The sequence below is a fragment of the Tachypleus tridentatus genome, chromosome 8 (genome assembly GCF_004210375.1).
Source record: "Tachypleus tridentatus isolate NWPU-2018 chromosome 8, ASM421037v1, whole genome shotgun sequence".
NCBI lineage: Eukaryota > Metazoa > Arthropoda > Merostomata > Xiphosura > Limulidae > Tachypleus > Tachypleus tridentatus.
In genome coordinates, this window is record NC_134832.1 from 82,122,962 (window position 1) to 82,145,075 (window position 22,114).

General features: G+C 33.2%; 1 protein-coding gene across 1 annotated transcript in view; it reads right to left on the minus strand.

Annotated features, from left to right (window-relative positions):
- Positions 1-22,114, minus strand: part of LOC143222794 (alkyldihydroxyacetonephosphate synthase, peroxisomal-like) — a 52,318-nt gene that overhangs the window by 25,366 nt on the left and 4,838 nt on the right. The window contains exons 3-13 of the mRNA XM_076449779.1: positions 21,708-21,800; positions 20,002-20,092; positions 17,107-17,227; positions 15,230-15,304; positions 10,542-10,613; positions 10,189-10,268; positions 8,924-9,004; positions 6,051-6,230; positions 2,400-2,454; positions 1,445-1,572; positions 503-554 (exon numbers count right to left, since the gene is read on the minus strand). Of these exons, the coding sequence (XP_076305894.1) occupies positions 503-554; positions 1,445-1,572; positions 2,400-2,454; positions 6,051-6,230; positions 8,924-9,004; positions 10,189-10,268; positions 10,542-10,613; positions 15,230-15,304; positions 17,107-17,227; positions 20,002-20,092; positions 21,708-21,800 (1,028 nt within the window). The remainder of the gene's footprint in view (positions 1-502; positions 555-1,444; positions 1,573-2,399; positions 2,455-6,050; positions 6,231-8,923; positions 9,005-10,188; positions 10,269-10,541; positions 10,614-15,229; positions 15,305-17,106; positions 17,228-20,001; positions 20,093-21,707; positions 21,801-22,114) is intronic.

The following is a 22,114-nucleotide window of genomic DNA, read 5'->3' on the forward strand; positions in this document are numbered from 1 at the left end:
TAATAGTACGTGAGTATATGTGAAATTATATTTTTTGTGTGTGTTAAATGTATTTTAATAGTTACGTTATAACGTAATGGTGTAAACGCTTTTAAAATTATACTGACAGGTCTAAAGCTGTAAAGATCCTGACAATTAAAGCTGTAAATGTCCTAACAGTTAAAGCTGTAAAGATCCTAACAAACGAAAGTGGAAAATAAAATCTCCGTTAAACTTTCATTCTAAGACTACTACTAAGTTGACGTTCGAAGTTTGAGTTTGCCAAACGCCAGTTAATATTCTCTAATTAGTTGTTTCAAGAGATCAGACAATCTTTAAACAAGATATATACGCAGTGTTGGGTATGTATTCTAAGAAAATATATATATGAATTTACTGACTGCTGGTTTTATTTCCATAGCTAATTGGATTTGGCTGAATACGGTTGTCGCTTTTATTTATTGTTTTTTATCTTTTTTATATTGCTTTTCTTACAGAGAATCAAGCAAACAAGAAACCTTACCAAACACCAGTTGTTCATTATCCATTAAACGAACGGAAGCTGGTTTAAGTCCCTGAAAATGAAAATTTATAGTGAGTGCATTGAACAAAATATTGAGAAAACAAATAAACGAACGGAAGCTGGTTTAAGTCCCTGAAAATGAAAATTTATAGTGAGTGCATTGAACAAAATATTGAGAAAACAAATAATATATATGTATATGAGAATATCCAACAGAAAACAATGAGCTATATTAGAGACAATAATACAATAACGAGATCTGGAATATTAAACATAGAGCTAAAAATAGATTATTAGAAACAATAAACTTATTATTCTTTGTTTTAGCACAGAGCTACCCAGTGGACCTCGCTTTGTATGTTGATGGCATCAACCCCGGAGTTGTGGGGTTATAAACCCTCAAGCTAATTTTAGAACCACCTGGGGACCAACACTCAGAGCGAAGAATTGAGCACAGACGTTAAAACAGAAAACTAGAGACAGCGTACAAGAATAAAAACTAGTGAAAACTATAAATAAGTGAAAATTGATAAAAACGAATATATTAACACGGGGAACTATAGAAGTTTTAAAGTATGTTTACGTAATTAACAATTCAAATTGATTATATTTTATTTCTAGTTCATTATATTGAAATGTTTTTTGTTTTATATTTCGATTGTCGTTTCTTACAAACTAAACTCTTTAGAATCATAGAATTAAGTTAGTTGAAATGAATATTTTATAATTAATTACAGAAAGACCTGTACATAAAAATGACTGCGCCCTCATAATTTTATCTACATTAGATACAGAATTTTTAGTAGAAGTAGTAATTATGTAATTGATAACTAAATTTTAATTGTGAAGATTATTTCGAAACATCTATTTATTATTTTATTGTGCATGAATTTATATTAAGCAAATTTACACAAATTATTTATAAACGTTACCGCTACACACTTGTTTCGTAACTTCTCTCATAAACGCCACTCCGGTTTCAAAATCTGAGAATACAAACGAGCCATATCTTTTGCATTCAGGTAGGGGATGTATCCTAAGTGTTACTTCTGTAATCACCCCGAACGTACCTGTGGAGACCAAAAAAAGGCATTAGTGAATAGAGACAATGTCAGAGACTCTACATACAATAATAAAATAACAAAAAACTGTGAAATACATATGACAGTAAAGAGGAAGTCATTGATTCGAAGCTTTACAAATCAGATTTGTTATTTTTGTTACAACTAATGCAACTGCAATGTGTTTATTCAACTTTTTTTTTTACTTTTAAATTTACTCCTAATTATTTTCTAAATACAAACCAGCTCAGAGCAGTGGCCACAGAGTGAAATTCATATAACAAAAAAAAATTGGAAAAGTAGAACTCTTGAGTTTGTATGAGAAGTCGCTTCGGCCAAAATAGTAGTGAAAATATAGTTACAATTTACAAATTAATTCATACCAATGAGATAAGAATATCAAGCTTATAAAATGATTAGAAATAATAAGGTGCCTACTCTACGATTTTCAGAAGTTTCAGATATGTTTCATTAAATACATGTTAAAAATATTAAAAGTATATCATTTTGTGGAAGAGACATTGTTTGTTATAAAGCACAAAGCTACACATAAGTGTATCTGTGCACTGCTTACCATGGGTATCGAAATACAATTTCTTAACAATATAAGTCCGTAGAAATACCGCTGTATAACTGGAGAGGGGGAACATTTTGACACAAATATAATCTTTAAAGTTATCTCTGGTATAAACGTAGCTACAATTATTTTTTTATTTTACTTATAATCATCTTTTCTTTGAAAACTAACTTCACGTTGGCCTTAGCTTGAAGAGGTTAAAATAATATTTTAAAACTAATTACATATGATCCACTCCAATAAAATAGGTTATAAGTACCTTCAGATCCGAGAATAAAGTGATGGACGTCTGGACCACTCGAGATTCTTGGAACCTAGAAAAGCGTCAAATAATTAGACATTCTGAAGCGTATTCAGGTTATATAGATCGATGTGAGTTGTTAGTTTTTGTATAATGTACTGGTTCTTTATACTCTCCCTATATTAACCCTCTTGACCAGGGATTTCTTTAATCCCTAAAAAAAAAATATGTATGGTAACGCTGTATTTATATCCAAATGCACATAAGAAGTAACATCAATAGTAACATGTAATGTACTATCATAGATCAATATTATTTTCACCTCTCGGCTCGTAAATATCACTTAGCCAACCTACATAAATAGTGTTTTGCGTACTGTTTAAATCCACAACGTATCCCTATCGTATTGCTTTAGACGAGGTTAATGTTGACATTCTAGTGTCTAGTGAAATACAAATTATACTTGAAATTTGTTTTTTTAATTATCAAGACGGATGTTTCAAGTTCACCAAGAATTTTCTCGAATACTCATACATACGTATTTATGTTGTTTTAAAGATTAAATGTTGGTAAAGGAATGTGACTAGGTTTCTTTCATTTTAAAAACCTATTGTTCTGGATCATCCCTCTAAAATATCACGTGCATTTTTTTGAGGAAAAGATTACTGTAAAGTATAATACACTATGTAAATGTGAACATTGATCTATTCCACTGGTGGGCACGGTGGTTCCTCGGAGTTAATTATAAACATGGACGCCAATAGCACAAATGCACTGAATGAGATACCATTAGATAATCATATGCTGTTTGATTGGTTTATCTCCCCTAAACGGCTATTGTATGGTGTTATTCCTCTTTTATTTATGTGATCTCTACGAACGTGTTAAAACAGGGGTTCCCAACCTTTTGGCACTCGCGACCCCTTACCTAAAAGTTTGAAACCCATGTGACCCCCTACTTAGGGCTTACTATCAGCAGCTTAATTTTTCTTTTATTTTCTGTGAAAGAGAGGGAAAGAAACATCTAAAAAATATTTAAAAATTCTGTAATTGTTTATTAGCAAATTAAATCACATTGGTCCAGCCTGAATTCACAAAAAAGAACATATATTTCTTAAAATAATATTAACATAGGTTTGAACAGCTATCCAACCCAGCTAGTGAGATGCCTGATGTTGCATTTCAGCAGCAAGCTTTGAAATTCGTGGCCGAGCGTTTGTTAGAGCCAGTCTCATGTCATCTCCAACATCCAATTTGTTTCTATTCTTTGTTTTTATATTGACAAAAGTGGAAAATCCTGCCTCACACAAGTAGGTAGAAGCAAACGGGACAAGGGCACGTAAAGCTATCATGCTGACTTTGGAGTATGACTGATACATAGCGCACCAGAACTGAGTCACGGATTTCACCTTGAAGAGATCACGAGCTGAAGAGTCGTTCCTTAGATCCAGAAATTCATCTTGGATATCATCTGGGATGCTGGATACATCAAGTTCAGTACAAAATGGGTTCCTTACTAGGGCCTCCTGTTCCTGTGATAGCTCAGGGAAGTAACGCTCGACTTCCTTTTCTAGAGACTGAAGATGTTCGGTAATCTCATCCTTGAGGAACTGATCCAGTTGGATCTGAGACTCATCCGTCACTCCACAAAGTTTTTCAAACATAGCGATGTTTCCAAGATTGGTTTTCCGACACCAGTTCTGCAGTTTGGAAACAAAGGCCCGAAGACAATCTTGAAAAAAGGAGAACATGTGTTTCCCTTCCTTGAAGCTTCAAATTGAGCTTGTTCAGCTGGTCAAAAATGTCGGCTAGGTACGCAACCCTTTTATTCCATGCTTTATCTTCGAAGTGAGCTACAAGATCTTTCCTTTCTTGAGTCTCCAGGAATAGCTTTATTTCATCTTTCATTTCAAAGACACGATTAATAACGTTTCCTTTCGACAACCAACGTACTGCTGTGTAGAAGAGAAGGACTTCGTGGTCAGCATTCATGTCTTTGCATAGTTCTTTGAATAGGCGAGTGTTGAGTGCTTGAGTCTTCACATAATTTACAATTTTGATTACAGATTCAAGCACTTCCTGCAGAGAGGTAGGGAGAGTCTTACTGGCTAGAGCATATCGGTGAATCATGCAGTGGACGCCCTTTGCTTGAGGTGCTAGCTTCTTCACTCTCGACTGGAATCCTGATTTCGATCCCAGCATAGCCGGGGCCCCATCCGTACAAACCCCACACACGTTTTCCCATTGAAGATCTTCGTCTTGAAAAAAAGTTGAAACTTTTTCCATGACATCATCAGCTTTTGTTGTGGTTTCAAGTGCACTGCAGAATAAGAATTCGTCTTTGATGTCACCTGAATTAATGTATCTCACGAAGACAAGCAACTGAGAACATGAACTTACATCTGTTGACTCGTCGAGCTGAAAGGAGAACAAAGGGGAACCCTTGTTTTCAGTCAAAACCTGTTCCTTCACATCCATAGACATTTTAGAAATGCGCCTCTGTATAGTATTATTTGACAGGGATACTTGCTGCATCTTATTCGCACTGGCTTCTCCAAGAATAAGATTTACTGCTTTCATCATGCAAGGTTTAAGAAGTGTTCCTCCAATCGTGTGAGGCTTTTTTTGTTTAGCAATTTCGAATGCAATCTCATATGAAGCTTCCACTACGGCTGGACTCTGCTGCTGAAACCACCCACTTCTATCGATTGTTTGGCTTTTAAGACACCGTTCATGCCGTTTGAAGACATCCAAACCCTTCTTTGCGTGTTCTGGATGTTTCGTCTCAAGATGACGCTTGAGTTTTGATGGTTTCATTGACTCTGCACTCAGGACAGCATGGCACAAAACACACTGTGGTTTCTCGATGCCGTTGTTGGCGAGCACAGTGGTGAAGCCAATGTTGAGGTAGCATTCTGAGTATCTGCGCCGTTTAGCCATGGACACAACTCACCTCTACTGCTTACATATCTCCTTGTTAAAATAAAATAAAAATGTTGAATAATGAACGCTTTGGCAACTGTAGATCTTACACTGACTACTTGTGAGGGGTGCAGGTAGAGCAATGATGGGGTAAGTATTGGGAGGGAAGGGAGCGTGGCCAGTCGCGCGATTCGTCATCAACCAATCAGCAACGGACATGTAACTCACGTGTCGACAGCGAGCACACACACACTTAATCACAGCTAAACAGACATACAAGCATACGTACATGCGCGTGCACTCACGTACTCGCTACTCACTAGTACACACATACATACAGTTGCAGACACATACACATTCACACAGGCACATTCACTCACAGGCACGCATACATACACCCATAATATCACCTAATGACATTGAACTAACGTAGCACACGTTTTGCTTTGCACCGAAAGAAAAAAAAAATGTAAGAGCATGAAAATGTAATTGATGAAATAAAATTAATGTTATCCCAAGCTACTTCTAACAAGGCTACGCGACTCCCCTGCCAAGGCTTCGTGACCCCTGGGGTCGCGACCCACCGGTTGGGAACCCCTGTGTTAAAACATCTTATAATTTAATAATTGCATCAAATATTTTCTTACTTGGTTAGTGGGTCACACTTAAAAACAGACACAACTCTATGACTTACTACGAATGTTGTAAGTCCTTTCAATGTAAAAACGTCACAATAAGGAAGCCTACCTGACAGTTTCTCTCCACAACACCTTGGGATGTTACCATCCGCACGTGAACCAACATATCTTCTATATTTCCATAGATATTCCTCTTCATTCCGGATGCCCGAGTGGCCACCCAACCTCCCAAAGAACTGAACTCTGCTGAATCTGGTTCATGACCCGTACAGAACCCGTACTCAGCAAGCTGAAGAGGAACTCCAACACGATAAAGTTTTAAAACTTCTCAAATTTCTTACTTACATTAAATTAAAAGGTTATTTCAACAAATAAACATTATCCAAATAACAAAATGATGCCAAACTTTCAACAAGTATTTTAATAAAAGCAAGAAATATTGATTACAGGTATGTGTACATGAAATTACTAATTTCTTGTTTTTATTTTTAAAGAACTGAAGTTTAATTAAGGTATACTTTGTATCATCGTTTCGTTGTATTAGAAAAACATTGTGGCCTTGCTATATTTCAAACACTGAGTCACTTAGTCATTATTGAATAAGCTTTCAAATCTTAGTTTAAAAGAACCAGATGTTTAGGTTATTGTGTTTAATTATTTAGATAGTTTATTCTTTGAATAATTCATTCAGGTGATGCAAAATTCGTTTTGTTTTCTGTACGCTTAGATGAAAGCTTGTTTACCTCAGTTTCACATGTTATTATGCGAAATAACAGGAAACAACCGTACAAGTGTTCTGTACACAACCTAAGCTCAACGTGTATAACATTATTATTACGTTGTTAACGTACACGCTTAATTTTCTTAAAATCTTTAGAATCATGTAAACCTCGTGCCTATAAATGTTTGATGTCTGCACGTGACCACGGCAGTAGGAAATGAAAGTACGTGCATTTGCCCTATCTATGGGTGCAAAACTTGCAATATACACAAAATTACACAATCGTTTACGCCACCAACCGAATTTTTTTTCTTCCCGCTATTACCACTATACGTTTTTGTTCCGATTACGTAAAGCGATATAAAAATTACGTCTCTTTTATGTTGGGGTTAAAAGTGTAATTAATCATCATATTAATGAATCTGTAAGTAATTATCATTACAAAATAACGTGTTGTTAATAATGTTTACTTTGGTATGAAACGGGTTATCCTTTGGCACTCAGGATCTTAAATAAATGTATATTTATATTTAGTGTTTACATTTAATTACATGCGTCTTAATAAAAAAAAACTGCTGGTATTAGTTAAACCTAATTAGGGAGTTAACTCTTCCTAAAAACATGAAATGATGTTTTCATTTATTAGCTACTAACACCTGAAACTAGAATATTTATGAAATGAATATAACATAAATCTTTTCTGTCGGTGAAAAGTAATTTAAAGTATTTCAAGCTCTTTTAAATGCGTGAAACCTAAAATTATTAACTTAACAATTTTGTTTCAAATGGCCTTTTGTTTACACAAAAACTTTAGTACAAAAGAAAGTTAATGCATTGGTTCTGAACTATAGGGGCTCACCATGGCCAAGTGGTTAAAGCGTTCGACTCATAATCTGAGGGTCGCGGATTCAAATCCCTGTCACACCAAACATGTTAGCCCTTTCAGCTGTGTGGGTGTTATAATGTGACGGTCAATCTCACTATTCATCGGTAAAATAGTAGCCCAAAACTTGAGGGTGGGTGGTGATGACTAATTGTGTTACCTCTAATCTTAAATCGCTAAATTAATGACGGCTAGCAAAATAGCCCTCGTGTAGCTTTGTGCGAAATTCAAAGATAAAACAAACAATCATCTTCTACGGTATTATTATTGACTTACGAATTTACCGTTTGGCATTTATTTTAGTGCCCACGCTTTTTTATGTATAGTTTTCTTTTTGCATGTGACGCATATTTTTGAATGTGTATTGCGCAAGTCCCGCCTGTTCTCGAAATTTGTAGAACGTTCTTGTGCGTAAGAATCAACAATTTACTAAGTGTGTATGTAATACTAGTGATTCATAATATTGTTAGAAGCGAACTTTGATAACTTTTCTAGAGTTTTGTGTGATTGATATATAACAACAGACGCGACGAGAGACAAAAATATATTGTTAGTCAGCTAGAGACAGTGTACTATAACTGGCTGGAAACGTTTATAGATTTCGAACATTAAAAAGCGTTTAACTGCAGTAAATTATTTTGGACTTAAGAATTTTCACTAGGACATTAACGATCATAGCCGGGAAAAGTCAGATTGTGTAAGGCCAGTCAAGCCAAACTAGTTTAAGCGAGGTGCAACGATATTAACTCAGAATTAATTTGTTCATCGTGGACCTGGATCGTCGATAAAATATTCAGTTCTATACCGGATATAAGACTCAGTATTGTCTGTAAGTTTGTAAAACTGTTGTTTATAAATAAGTATTTGCAATAACTATTAGTAATAACTGCTATTATAAATTGCATTGTTTTATGTTTGGCCTCCTATTAGTACATCCTACGGACTTACAACGCTAAAATCAGCGGTTTGATTCCCCTCGAGAGGCTCAGCAGATAGCCCAATGTAGCATTGTTATAAAAACACACACACACACACACACACACAGTTTTATGTTTGTATATTAAAATATATTTGTATTCAAAAAAATGAAATTGTGTCTATCAATCTTATTGGCAAATAACAAATTGAATACATATTAATATTTAATTAACTAGTAAGCTCAAATTAAAATTCCGGTTATTTGAAATAGTAATACGTAACATAATAAATCATAAATTCACCAGAAATAAAGTATAACACATAACACCCTCGTGTAACTTTGCGCGAAATTGTTAAACAAGCAAACTGCGCAGTAGAACACAAGGTAGGTCAAGAAAGTTATTTCGTTTTGGTTTTTGAGAAAATACAAACATATAATGCATAATTCCACATTACTCACCTTACATTCTAAGTCTTTACCCACGATTCCGGCTTGAACTTGGGTTGTGTTGTTCTTTTTATCTATCCATAATATTTTGTTCTGAGTCGTAAAGCAAAAAAAAATTAAAAAGTTAAATAAACATAATCTTGCAGTAACTATATTTAAAGTAGTTTTTACTTACTATGATATTCCTAATTATTTTTGTAATAAAACTATCAAGTGATTATATTTATTTAAATACTTTTTTCAGTTAGTAGCTACAACTCAACTCAGCGACATAGTTCGTTAGGACTAATATATAATGAATAATTTACTTTACTCATGATAAGTTAAATCGAAGTATAAAAAAATCTTATTATATCAATACCTTTAGCAAAGAAGCATTTACTTAAAAGAAATATAACGATATTAATAACAAGCCATTTATGATGTAACATCGAAACGTCACGATGCAGCTTGGTTTTAAAAAAAAAATTCATTTTCATTATTACGTTACACATTATTATTAAAAATGATTTTTTTGTGCAGTAAAACTCACCAAACGAGAAAAAACTGTAGGGTGCAGCAGCTATTTCATCTTATCATCTTACATGCACAACAGCACTTTTTAATTAATGAGAGACACTATGTATCGAAGAAAATGCTCTACTTCAAGTAGCAAAGTGAATATCGTTTTAAACATAATGTTGGTCATTGTCGGTTGGAGGTTTGTTTTAAACTTACTCAAAATCGCTTTGACAATAGAAAATTGACAAGCAACGAGAATCCGAGATTTATAAGGTTATCCGTCAAATTTCATGAGAAACAACAACTCTTAAAATAAAAGTTCCTCCATTTACATGTTCTTAGCAGTTTTCAAGTACGTCCTTATAGTCCTACCTTCAAAAATCATTATTTGGGAACTTCAACATAAAAAGTTATAAAATCTAGACGTAACCACTTATTTTGAATGCACTTTTACTTTCACTTTATATAAATGCTGAGAGTTTAAAAATCTTCAGAGTATCAGTTTAAGTTATTTTGTAGGACAGCTTCTTAGATGATAAAATCAGTTTTGAACTAAATTGGTTTATCCCCTCTTAAAGACCCAAATTTCTTTGACTTACCTTTTTAGGGTTGACACTTTAGTGCTTTTATAAAAATTTATAGTTATTTATATTTTATGAAAGCTATTAACCTAAATACAAAATTTTAAATTACGTTATTGCTACCTGTAAGTTTTTCAAAAAAAAAAGTGAGCTTAAATGCATATATAAATACAAATAAGTTTATTCTAGTGTTACCATTTCAGTAGTATCCAAGGTCACAATCATTCTTTTTTCGTCCATTGGGCATTCCAATGCTCCTGACACACTAGTACCACCTAGCGAGAGAAATGTTTTATACAATGTGATAACGCAGGAAATTAAATATTTCAGAACTTCGTAATGGTACTTTCATATTTAACCTACTTCTTTGCAATACTGTAACGTTTATAAGTTTTGGCAATAGTACAAAGCAATTCATTTCTAGAACACTATTTTAATTTTAGTAACAGAAAACAAGAAAAAAGTTACGCTTAACAGAAATCTGTAGCAGTTCATTTAAAATAAGATCTGATGTGTTACTTTAAGGGAAAAAATATAATTACACTTACCTCCAAATGGTATAATGACAACATTGTGTTTGTTCGCTATTTTAACAATTTCAACCACGTCATCATGAGAAGCTGTTGATGGAAATTAATTTCTATACTAATATAAAAGTACAAAAGTTTGCTATATAATAAGTTGCAACACTAATTGACGAAAACAATAAATGAAAATGTGATGTAATAAATAAAATACGTTTTATGATTTTTAGCTTTGCTCTTCCCACAGTTAAACTTACAAAATGATGATTCATTGCCAGTTATTTATTAAAGAACAAATAGATTATCAATAAAAATCATAAAGCATGACTCTTGAAAAATAGATTGTGCAATAGCGTCTTTGGCAGTAAAACGTGTTAAACTGCTCCTAAAACTAAACCTTGAACAGATTCGATTAAATTCGATAAATTGATAATTCGATGATTGATCTTCAACAAATACACACACTGGCTAGTTCCTATCCAGTCAATCAGGGAAAAAATAAAACAAAAATGCGTACAATTCGGACACTTATTATAAAATAAAGTAACAAATCTACCCTGTTTTTACGATAAAGTATATATTCTTGCACGAGTGATTAAACTGAAGTTATCTGTAACAGGAAATTGAATTCCACTTTACCAGAAGTGATCCATTCGTATATTTCTAGGACGGGTATCTGTGAAACAGACTATCTTGGTGGTGATATAATGTTGACAGTTTGAATTAAAGAAACATTAGTTTTAAAGTGGTTTTTTTATTTTTCTTGCTTTTAAATATTAATTATGCGGGGCAAAGAAAAACTAATAATTGCACAATTTATGTAAAACTGCTCAGAAATCATTATAGTTTTACACCAAGAGCGTCAGTAATAAAAGCTCACAAAATGCAATTTGTTTTTATTAGTGATACAAAGAAAAACATGCCCAATTTACGAGATCTTAGATCAAAGTAGGCCCGCAATCCTAAATATTTAAATACATTACTCGCTACATAAATCTGCAAATTTACTAATAATTTTCTTTTCTTGTATTTATAATTCATATATAAAAGTATATTATAAATAAGTTTCGGAGTAAATAATTTAACACTATGTAGCTCAAACAATACTAGCCTTATTTCCAAATGTAAAATATATCGATATGCATTTAGAAACAAACGGTTGGTTACAAGGCTGTTTCGGAACCTTTAAATATAGCACAGCATTCTCACTCACTATTACCCTTGTGAGAAATCATGGTTTACATTATGATTATGTAAAATAAATAACGTGTATTAAACATATATAAATAAAATCGGAAAGAACTAAGTACAAAAACATGTTTTATACATATATATTAAATATTGTAATAACTTACATTAATAAATCTAGCATTCTCACTCGTTACACTATGTAAAAAAATTTTTATTTTTTCTTGTTCCTTGGCAGAATGTGTTATTTCGCAATTACTTATGCTTATAGTAAATAAAAAAGACCTATTTTTCTCTTCACACTTTGCTTTTGTGACCTGAGTAATGAACTTTTCAAATTTACCCATTTTCCAGAAAATTCCAGGTAGATTTAGTGCTGAGTAGCTGATAGAGAATTTTCTCGAACTTACCAGAATTTTGAAGAACTGTCTAAAATGTTGTAGAACTTACGTGAATTTTCTAAAATTTTCTACAGTAATATATATACAGGGGCTCATCTTTCAGTTTAGTTTGAGCTGGCATGGCCAAGCGCGTTAAGGCGTGCGACTCGTAATCCGAGGGTCACGGGTTCGCGCCCACGTCGCGTTAAACATGCTCGCCCTCCCAGCCGTGGGGGTGTATAATGTGACGGTCAATCCCACTATTCGTTGGTAAAAGAGTAGCCCAAGAGTTGGCAGTGGATGATGATGACCTTCCTCTTGTCTTAACACTGCTAAATTAGGGACGGCTAGCACAGATAGCCCTCGAGTTGCTTTGTGCGAAATTCCAAAACAAACAAATAGTTTAGTTTTAGCTGTCTAAGTGAACACATAGACCTATCTGATTTTATCAGAGATGGCATCAAGAAGCTGCAAGCATTCTCCAGACGCATTTCGCTATGTATGTGGTCAATTTATCAAGACAAGAGCGAAAAAGTACTCTGTGACAGCATCTTCTAAAATGTGTGAAGCCTACGAGACATATTTCGGCATGCCTGTTAGGAATCAAGACAAACCCTGGGCACCTCATTTTATCTGCGACCACTGCAAAAAACTCTAGAAGGTAAGACGTACAATTTAAACTTGCTTGAATAGTAAAATTTTATATTATACACATTTCAGACCTTTTAAAATTTAAATATCTTTTAATTTATCTTTTTAAATTTCCAATAGTATAGAAAAAATATCACATAAAACCTCTTACACACTAGTTGTGGATGAAATAAATTTATTCTTCGTAATAACAATTTTATTTTGCTCTTTTGCAGGATGGTACAGAGGGGAAACGAGATCCATGAAGTTCACCATTCTCCGAATTTGGCGCGAACCCACTGACCACTCAAGCAATTGCTACTTCTGCATGATGGACTCTTCCAAACGTCAGGCTGGCAAGAATGCATCTGATATCATGAATCTGGACCTTCCATCTCCCATTGCCACAGCGCCACACTGCTCTGAGCTCCATGTACCCACTCCACCAAAGAGAAAGTAGCCATCCTCAGAAGAGAGCAGCAAATCAGAAGAGGAAGTAGACGTTGAAGATCCAGATTACAATTTCAGAGGTGCAGCTGGTGAGAGAAACCCATACTACCCCAACCAAAGAGACCTCAATGACTTGACCAGAGATCTTGGTCTAACAAAGTCGAATGTCGAGATTTTGATATCTCAGCTCAAGGAGTGGTATTTGTTAGATGAAAGTGTGCAAGTCACAAGTCAGAGGAAGCATTAGCGACATTTTTCAAGATTCTTCACTTCTTAAGGTGGGCACTGCTTCTGCCACAATGAATCCGGTCTGTGCAGGGCAATTGAAATTGTCTGTAACCCAAACGAGTGGAGCCTCTTTATTGATATCTCATCCAGAAGCCTCAAAGCTGTGCTGCTCCATAACAGGAATAAGCATCCGTCTCTTCAACTGGCTCATTCGGTGTCCCTAAAATAGGAATACAACAGCATTAAGACCTTGCTAGAAGTCTTGAAGTATGGTGAGTATGGCTGGGAGGTTATTGAAGACTTCAAAATGGTGGCATTCCTGATAGGTTTTCAATGAAGCTTTACCAAATTTCCCTGTTATCTTTACCTTTGTAACAGCAGGGACACCGCAGCGCCCTACAATAGGAAGCACTGGTCACAACGGGCTGAGTTCTCTGTGGGGAGACACAATGTCAAGTGTGAGCGACTATTGGACCTCCAGAAGGTGTTGTTCCAACCACTTCACATAAAATTGGGTCTTATGAAACAATTTATCACAGCTCTTGATAAGGAGTCTGCAGCCTTCAAGTACATTCGAGACGTCTTCACTAAGTTATCTGAGGCAAAGGTCAAAGCTGGTGTCTTTGTTGGACCAAAAATAAAGAAGATCCTGGAGTGCAAAAAATTCCCCAAGGAGCTGAGTAGGAAGAAAAAAGCTTGGGGCAGCTTTGTCGAAATGGATCGGGACTTCTTGGGCAATCACAAGGCCGAAAATTGTGTGGAACTGTTGAGGCTCCGGTGAAGAACTACGGCAAAATGGGCTGCAGGATGTCCCTGAAAGTCCATATCCTTGATGTTCATCTTGATAAATTCAAAGAAAACATGGAAGCATACTCAGAGGAGCAAGGCGAGCGCTTCCACCAAGATATACTAGACTTTGAACGCCGCTACCAAGAAGTGTTTAACGAAACATGATGGGAAACTATATTTGAGGGCTGATACGTGAAAGCGGTTTACATTACAGTTGCAAATCTCGAAAAACTACTCACTTCTAAACATTTTTTGTTCATTTTTGAATAACTTTAGTATAAATACATGTAAATCTTGATTCATATGTTGTTTTATTATGTAAATGAAAATGTGCAAATTTGCCCGTTTTTACGTAGAAAATAGTTTAATTTCTAAATTTCATTATCTAGGTAACAAAAGCAAAGTTTGAAAGGAATAATGGTCATTTTCTGTACTTTTACAATATTAGCAATTAATAAATAACACATACTATCCAGGAACAAACTTTGTGTTACATAGTGTTATTTGCCGTTTTATTCTTATATGGAATCGTAGTGTAAACCAAGAGTTTGGAAATTTAATAAGTATATATGTGTGTGTATGTGAAGGGTATCTTCCTTTCTGTATGCTCATTAATCGAAGCTCTGAAACATTTATGTTTAGTTCTAATTAATGATATACAAAATTTAAAAAAAATTATCGTATTTTACTTAGGAAAGTTAAATCGGTTTACTGAAAAAAGGTAACAAAAAATACACGTGAAACTCATTTAAACAGTTAACTTTATATTTGATAATAAAATACGCATGAAATATCGACTTCTTATATTATGAACAGAAATATTAGATTAACATAAATACTTGTAATTAATTATTAGGTCCTAACTAAAATAGCTTAATGAATGCGCAGTGATACATAATTTCTAGTGAAACTGAATGATTAATATACCTATCTTGGTTTGCAGAGTTAGAAACACAGTTTTGTTCTACAAGCACGCACAGCCAATCTTATTATTACTGAAATATATTAGTATGTCGCCTGTGAAATTAACTTATGTGATTAACTTACTTGGCCAGACCACAAGGTCTGGAATTCTTTTGAAATTTCCTTCTCTTAGCATAAAAAGTTCCCGCAATGTATGACCTAAAATGATAACAAAAAATGGGAACTTTACATTTAATCTAAAACTAGATGTCAGCGCTGCATCTGTATACGCAATAATAAACTCAGCTACTGAAATTTTATGAAGGAATAATACATGTTAGAAATATTTATTCATGTCTGGCATAAAAAGCCTTTCTCTCTACACTCTTTATTTTGGATGTACTTATTCTTATATGTAACTGGCTTTTTATATAATTCATTTTCACAGCATTATTCTGAAACTATCTTCAGTAAATTACACAATATTTTCATTTTATATAAATTCTTACCACTGTCATTTTTCAATGGCATAAACATACAATTTTAGAAAATAATCATACAAAGTAAATAACATATATAAATAAAAACGGCAAGAAATAAATAGAAAAATATAGTATGCATATATATTTTGTTATTTTAACTCATAAACAAGCTGAAACAAAACAAATTAAACAAAAACACGCTGCATCAACTGAAAAGACCCTAGCGTACAAGCTACAATGTGGGATTATAAAATGTACCCTCGGTTTTGGAGGTGACTGAGGAAGTAGGACTCACATAGCAGTGGGGATACATTGTCTGTCAGTCTTAACCTCCATTCACCAGTCTCACATAAGAAACAAAGAATAGCAATAGATATAGAATCAAATAGAAATTAGGAGAGCGAGATGTGGGTGCTCAAGCCCACAGCATCCCACATTTATATCACATCTGGGATCTTTTCAGTTGATGCAGCGTTTTTTGTTTAATTTGTTTTTAGTTTGGCTTGTTTTTGAGTTACAATAACAAATTATATAATTAGTCTGAAGTTTGGATTTGCTCTTTTTAACGCAGTCCTTCCGTATGATTTTACTTATTTCACTATTTAGCTTCATTAAAATGTGATTGTTTTCGCTAAAGTATACATATATATTTAACATTCTAATCACTTCTGCTAATAAAACTAACATTAACAAAAGTGTAGACTATGACTTACTTACATAACACCTAAAGTTTGTTATTTCTTTTATACGTTCTTCCTTGAAAAACCTAACATTAATATATACAAAAACTTTCTATAATTTTCCCTAGCAACGTTTGTGACCAATAAAAGCCCAGTAAACGGCTCCAACAGTAACCTTTCAGTGATATAACAACTGAGGTTAATTACTAAAACATATTTTGCTGTTTAATAAAAAAGTTAAGTAGGTTTGGAATTAAGCACAAAGGTACACAATGCCCATCTGTGCTCTGCTCACCACTGTTGTCAAAACCCGAATTCTATCAATGTGAATCCGCAGACATACCGCTGTGCCACTGGGAAGTGAGTAAGACAGAAAAACGTATAGAACACAATAAAGCACTTATATGTATGAAAACAATGAAACAAATTAATAAATACAGCATCGTGTAATATAATATAAAAATTACTCCAATTATAATAATCAAGTTAATTATAAAATAATAGTAAAATAATTTACACAATTCGTCCTGAGTATGTAAAACTAATGTTTACGAAAATATCACAAACAACTAAAGATAAAGTGAATTTGAATATTTTCAGGCTGTATAGAAAAGAGTAACTTAAAAGACGTACATAAATATTTCGCCTCACATTTATTACACGGTTCACCCTCTAGTCTGTTTGAAATTACCTTTCTCTCTTTATAACTACCTTGTTTGTTTGTTACTAAGTCTAATTTAAAATTAATTCTCATATTACAACAGATAATGATTGGATTATTAGATCTATTATTGTAGTTACTAACCTTGGAATCAAAAGATCTGAAATGTGTTTATTAAACGTTCTTTCTTTAACTCACCATGGGATCTAAAGAGCCTCTTCTGTGGGTTATCAGTGCAAAAAATCTTAAGGTTCTTGATGTCTCTTAGGAACGCTTTGTTTACTACTGGAGCTGGCAGGTCTTTAGTTTTTATTTCAACCTATAAATATTCTGTTATTTTAGTGTGTTTGAATTAAGTTTTATCCATTAACTTGTATAACAGTTGAAAAACTACTTCGATTGCAGACTAACACTGTACAATCTAGCATAAACTATTCAGAGTCTCTTACCTTTATACCTTTCTTTAACTCTGCTCTTACTGATCTTCTAATTCTTACCCATCCTTTCCAAATTTATAGATACAATCTCTAGCTTTTGTCCTACTAGCAGTCTCACAAAAACTTTTACACACCTCAAATAAACTCTTTTCTCCCCACCATTACATCAGTTCTTTTTAAAGTTAATATCAAATAATCTTTCAAAGTTAAACTTATTAGAAATGTCTGAGATAATTTAATCATATTGAAATGTTTGAGACAGTTTTGTATCAATGGAAGCAAATTCTCACTCTACTCAAATTTATGAAACTCACGCACGATTTGTGACAAACAAAATAACTGAGCTTGCAAAGGGCACTGTCGTTATGAATTCTGAAATATATCTTTCTCAACCGCAATAATTTGACGTTTTCATCAACAAAACTGAAACACTCAAAAGAAAACGTAAGGAAAACCAAATACACCATCAGCTTTCCATCAGCATGAATATAAAAATGTATCAAAACTTCCACACTAACTCACAAAGTAGAAGCAATCATAGAAAAATCTGTCTTCTTGATGCAAACCGTTACAGTTAATGGGAAATTGAACCGACTCATGACAAACATTCATTTCCTGATATAATTCTGTTGTTTCTTTGCCCAAACAATCACAACCGAAAAACTATTCTAGATCACACATCTTGACAGACTTTCCATAAGCCCTACATCATAAATGAAAGTCTTCCAATACCACGTTTAAGCGAATCGAAAACACAGAAGTTCATGATTGTAGAGCCAGTGGACCCCATAGGTTGCTCGGTAAAGAAGTTCGCTTAACCATTAGTACAATTCATCAATATTCATAGAAACGATGCTGAATCTGTAATTTTACTCTTTAACCTGATGCAGCCATATAGTTGGGAATTTCATCTATAAATCACTCTCGTGATAGTAGCTACGGTCAACTTGTACCTTTGGGTTTAAATTTCTCATCATGTGGAATTTTGATATAACCACGAAAAATAATTTAATTTCATTATTTGAAATGTAGAAAGTGTAATGTTCTACAATCACCTCCTTTCTCTAAATAATCTACGGTTGTGGTTTATCTTGCTTGTAGCCATTACTTTCTGAGCAGGTGAGATCTTGGACGATAAGTCTGAAATTTTGGCAATAATCACAGTAGTTCTGCAGCTGGTAGAATATTGTTTAGATGACTATAATGGTGTTTCCTTGCCTTTCTTCGTCTCTGAAAATTTTATGTCTGAGCGTAGCACCTCTTTTTTATTTTTGTATTTAAATATTCTTCGTCAAAGAGGGCTATGGCATTATCTTTCAGTTTTATATCAGCTATGGCAACATTTTACTGTTCAATGGTCAAAAATTCGTCGTGAAATCTATATAGGTGAAAAACATGCCACCTGTGAGCGATTAAAGTTTACTTTAAACAGGCTTTCCCTTTGTATTATAGTTAATTACATAATCGTATTCTATATAATATCATGCTTCTCGTAACTGTAGAAGTTACTTTTCGCACCTCGTCCTTCACTAGTTTTGTTGTAAACAAATAAAGTTGATTCTAAACATTATTTCTTTGAATGGTTATTGTTAGCGAACAGTTTTGTTCCATTTTATTTACTTTAATATTAACTAGCGCTTCTGTAGTTTAAGTCCCCTCTCAAGCATTTGAAACTTCACGTAAAGTAAATAATGCTGTAGCATTAAGAATTGTTGCTGTTAAAATCCTGCTTCGTAAGACACATTGTTTAATCATACCGTGTGTTACTGAATGAAGGATAACTCTTCAACACAATGGTTTAGTGCTACCGTGTTTATTAAAACAATCGTGTTTAAATCTCAACTTACTGAATCGTTAGTATTAACCTCGTAAGTTGTTTAGTTTTAGTTGCTTCATATTGCATATATACGTATTCCTTGTTAATCTTTCAAACAATTTAATTTACCAAGCGTTTAGGTGAAGGAAAGTAAATGTGAAGTAAAAAAATCTTTAAAACTATGTTCTACAAGCATATAAAATACAATGCAATATAACGTATTTTGCGAGTGCTCGTCACTCAAGTAAAAAAATAGCAAAAACGGTATTTCACAAGTTTTTAAAATATACTCTGTTGACAGTGTTTTTTATAATGTTAAGATTAGTCTTATCATTACTTTGAGGATGAGATATGTTAACAATTAGAGGAAATGGCTTTTGTTTCGTATTACTCATTTCTTCTGTATGGTACCACAAATATGAATTTTTTAATTTTTTACCGTGTCTGGTAAAACATCAAGAATGTGTTGGAATTATTGATTGAAATTAGAAATGTTTTCCTTGGAATTTAATTTCCATAGATTAATTACACATTTTACTTTTTTCAAAATTTTTGATCAATTTACTGTATGCATGGTAGAGTGAATTATAAATCGAAATTTTTCTTTGCTAGAGGAAACCTTGAATAGATTTTAAGAAAGCAACCAGTAACTCCACTGAACTCAATGCTTATTTTTTACCGTTAGATTCTTTAAACATGTTTCTAGTGATATACAGTTTGTTATAGCTTAAGCTTTACATTAACTTTGACACGATAATTTCGGTAACTTCAATATTAATGTCTTACCTTGGACTTGAGTTATAACCGTCCATAACTTCATTGTTACAGTTGATATCTTACCTTCGGTTTGCAGTGATAATCGTCTGTAATCCCGAAAACGTTTTTAATCCACGTCTTGAAAAGGGGAAACTTTTTATTTGCTAGAGGATACCTTGAATCCGTCATAAGAAAATAATCAGTAATTGTATTAATTATATAAACCATACCTATGTGTAACAATATTAAACTTTGTTTCATTGCTTCAAGTACTTTCTTATTAAGCGATGGTTAACATCACTGAAACGTCTTATTTAACATCCTGGAACTTCTTAACTTTTACATTTATCAAATTTTCATCAAGTTTCTGTCAGGATGATAATATATTTCTATATACAGTACCATGCAGTACAGTACATAAAGAAATAAAATATATAAGCTTCTTTACGTCAATGTTATTTTATTTCCCTATTTTATACATTTTTTTAAATTTATTTTGTATCTTATTCTGATTATCTCTAAGACAAACATATTAATTCGTGCCCCTAAAATACATGCGACTTGAGAAAAAATAATTGAACTACTTATTAATAAATATGTAATTATCTATGTTGTTTGATATAACAAAAGAAATTAATTTAAAAAAACACCTTATACATAGATTCAAATATACAGTTTCACATGTATATACACAGAGATATAATATGCTAACAATGGTTTTAGAACACAATACTCTGCCTTGTAATAGACCTTTAAATGTGCATATAAATTTTACAATTTACGTTATTTAAGATTTTCAAAAAATCAAGTTTGTCGTATTCAGCCATTTGTAGCAAAAATACGACGAGGAAAACAGATCAGCGTAAATGATACGAGTGTTTGAAATTAACCGTGAATAATGTGATGAAAAAATAGAATACCACTGGACATGCTAATATGAAGCATCTGCTAAGTCGTCCAATTTTGCCATTTCTTAGTCCATACAGTTAGTCCATACAGTCTTTGGAATTTATAAAATGGAACGCATATCTGGCAGTAAAACCGTCAAGCAGGACTTGAATGAGAATTGTGGACTACAACCCATACCTGCATATCACATTTGTAACTCACATTCTACTAAAAACACCGAAATTAGTGCCAAGAACACTGACTGTGATAAATTTTAATTTTCCTTATTTTCTTCGGATAGATACACTTGGGTTTAACGGAAAAGCGATGGTATCATGATGTGTGGACTCATTTTCGTTGATTTAATCTTGGAGTGGTTACATGACCTGTGAATACTTTGTCATATTGGATCTGCATTAATGGAATCCTACATAAAAAAGCCTTACCTTTTTCAGCGATAACCTGAAACAAATAATGTCCAGAATTGGCCTTGAAAAGCCGAGATCTTCAAATTTAAAGTTAATTTGAGGCGTTTTAAAACTATGCTCTCTGAGGGATAAAAAGTGCAAACCCTGAAATCTTGCTACACTTGGATAACTTTGCTGGATTAGTGATTGTCTATTCCACTAGCTGTTCACTATAGGCTAATGAAAAGTGTTAGTAACAAAGTGCAGACTGTTAATAACATCAAAGTTTCACTTTTTATGAGAATAAGGTCTTCGTGACAAAACAAGACAACCAATAGTAAAGGTCTGCTGTGCCAGTTCTTGCTAATACAGTACATTTTCAGTAATCAGGCATTCATTTGCATACACAAATAAGAATAAATCTGGTTGATACATATTAGAAAATAACACTATTTCTCAAAAATAAAATATTGATACGAAAACAGTAGTAGTTACCTCGTCCCAGTAAAACAGATGACATCCTTGTGAGAGTCATAAAGAAACTTAGAATCATTGTACCCCCATCCATTCCATTTCAAAACATCTTCTCTGCAGATATGTAATCATATTTATTGAAAGTAAGTGAATGTTAATATATATACATATTACTAATAAGGCGAAGGAGCAATATATTATTCCTAATAAATACTAAGAAAAAGAACAAACTTTTATCCATCTCATTTATTTTGAATTTTTCAATATCAAATTCATACTTCCAACAAGAAATTTGATTATTTTTAGGAAATAAACAAGCTTTAGCTTTATTTATTAATTTTCTAAAATTTAGGTTCAGTTTTCATCAAAAGTTTCAATTATTGGTAGAGCTTGTTTGTTTATTGTTACGTAATCTAAGAAGAGAAACC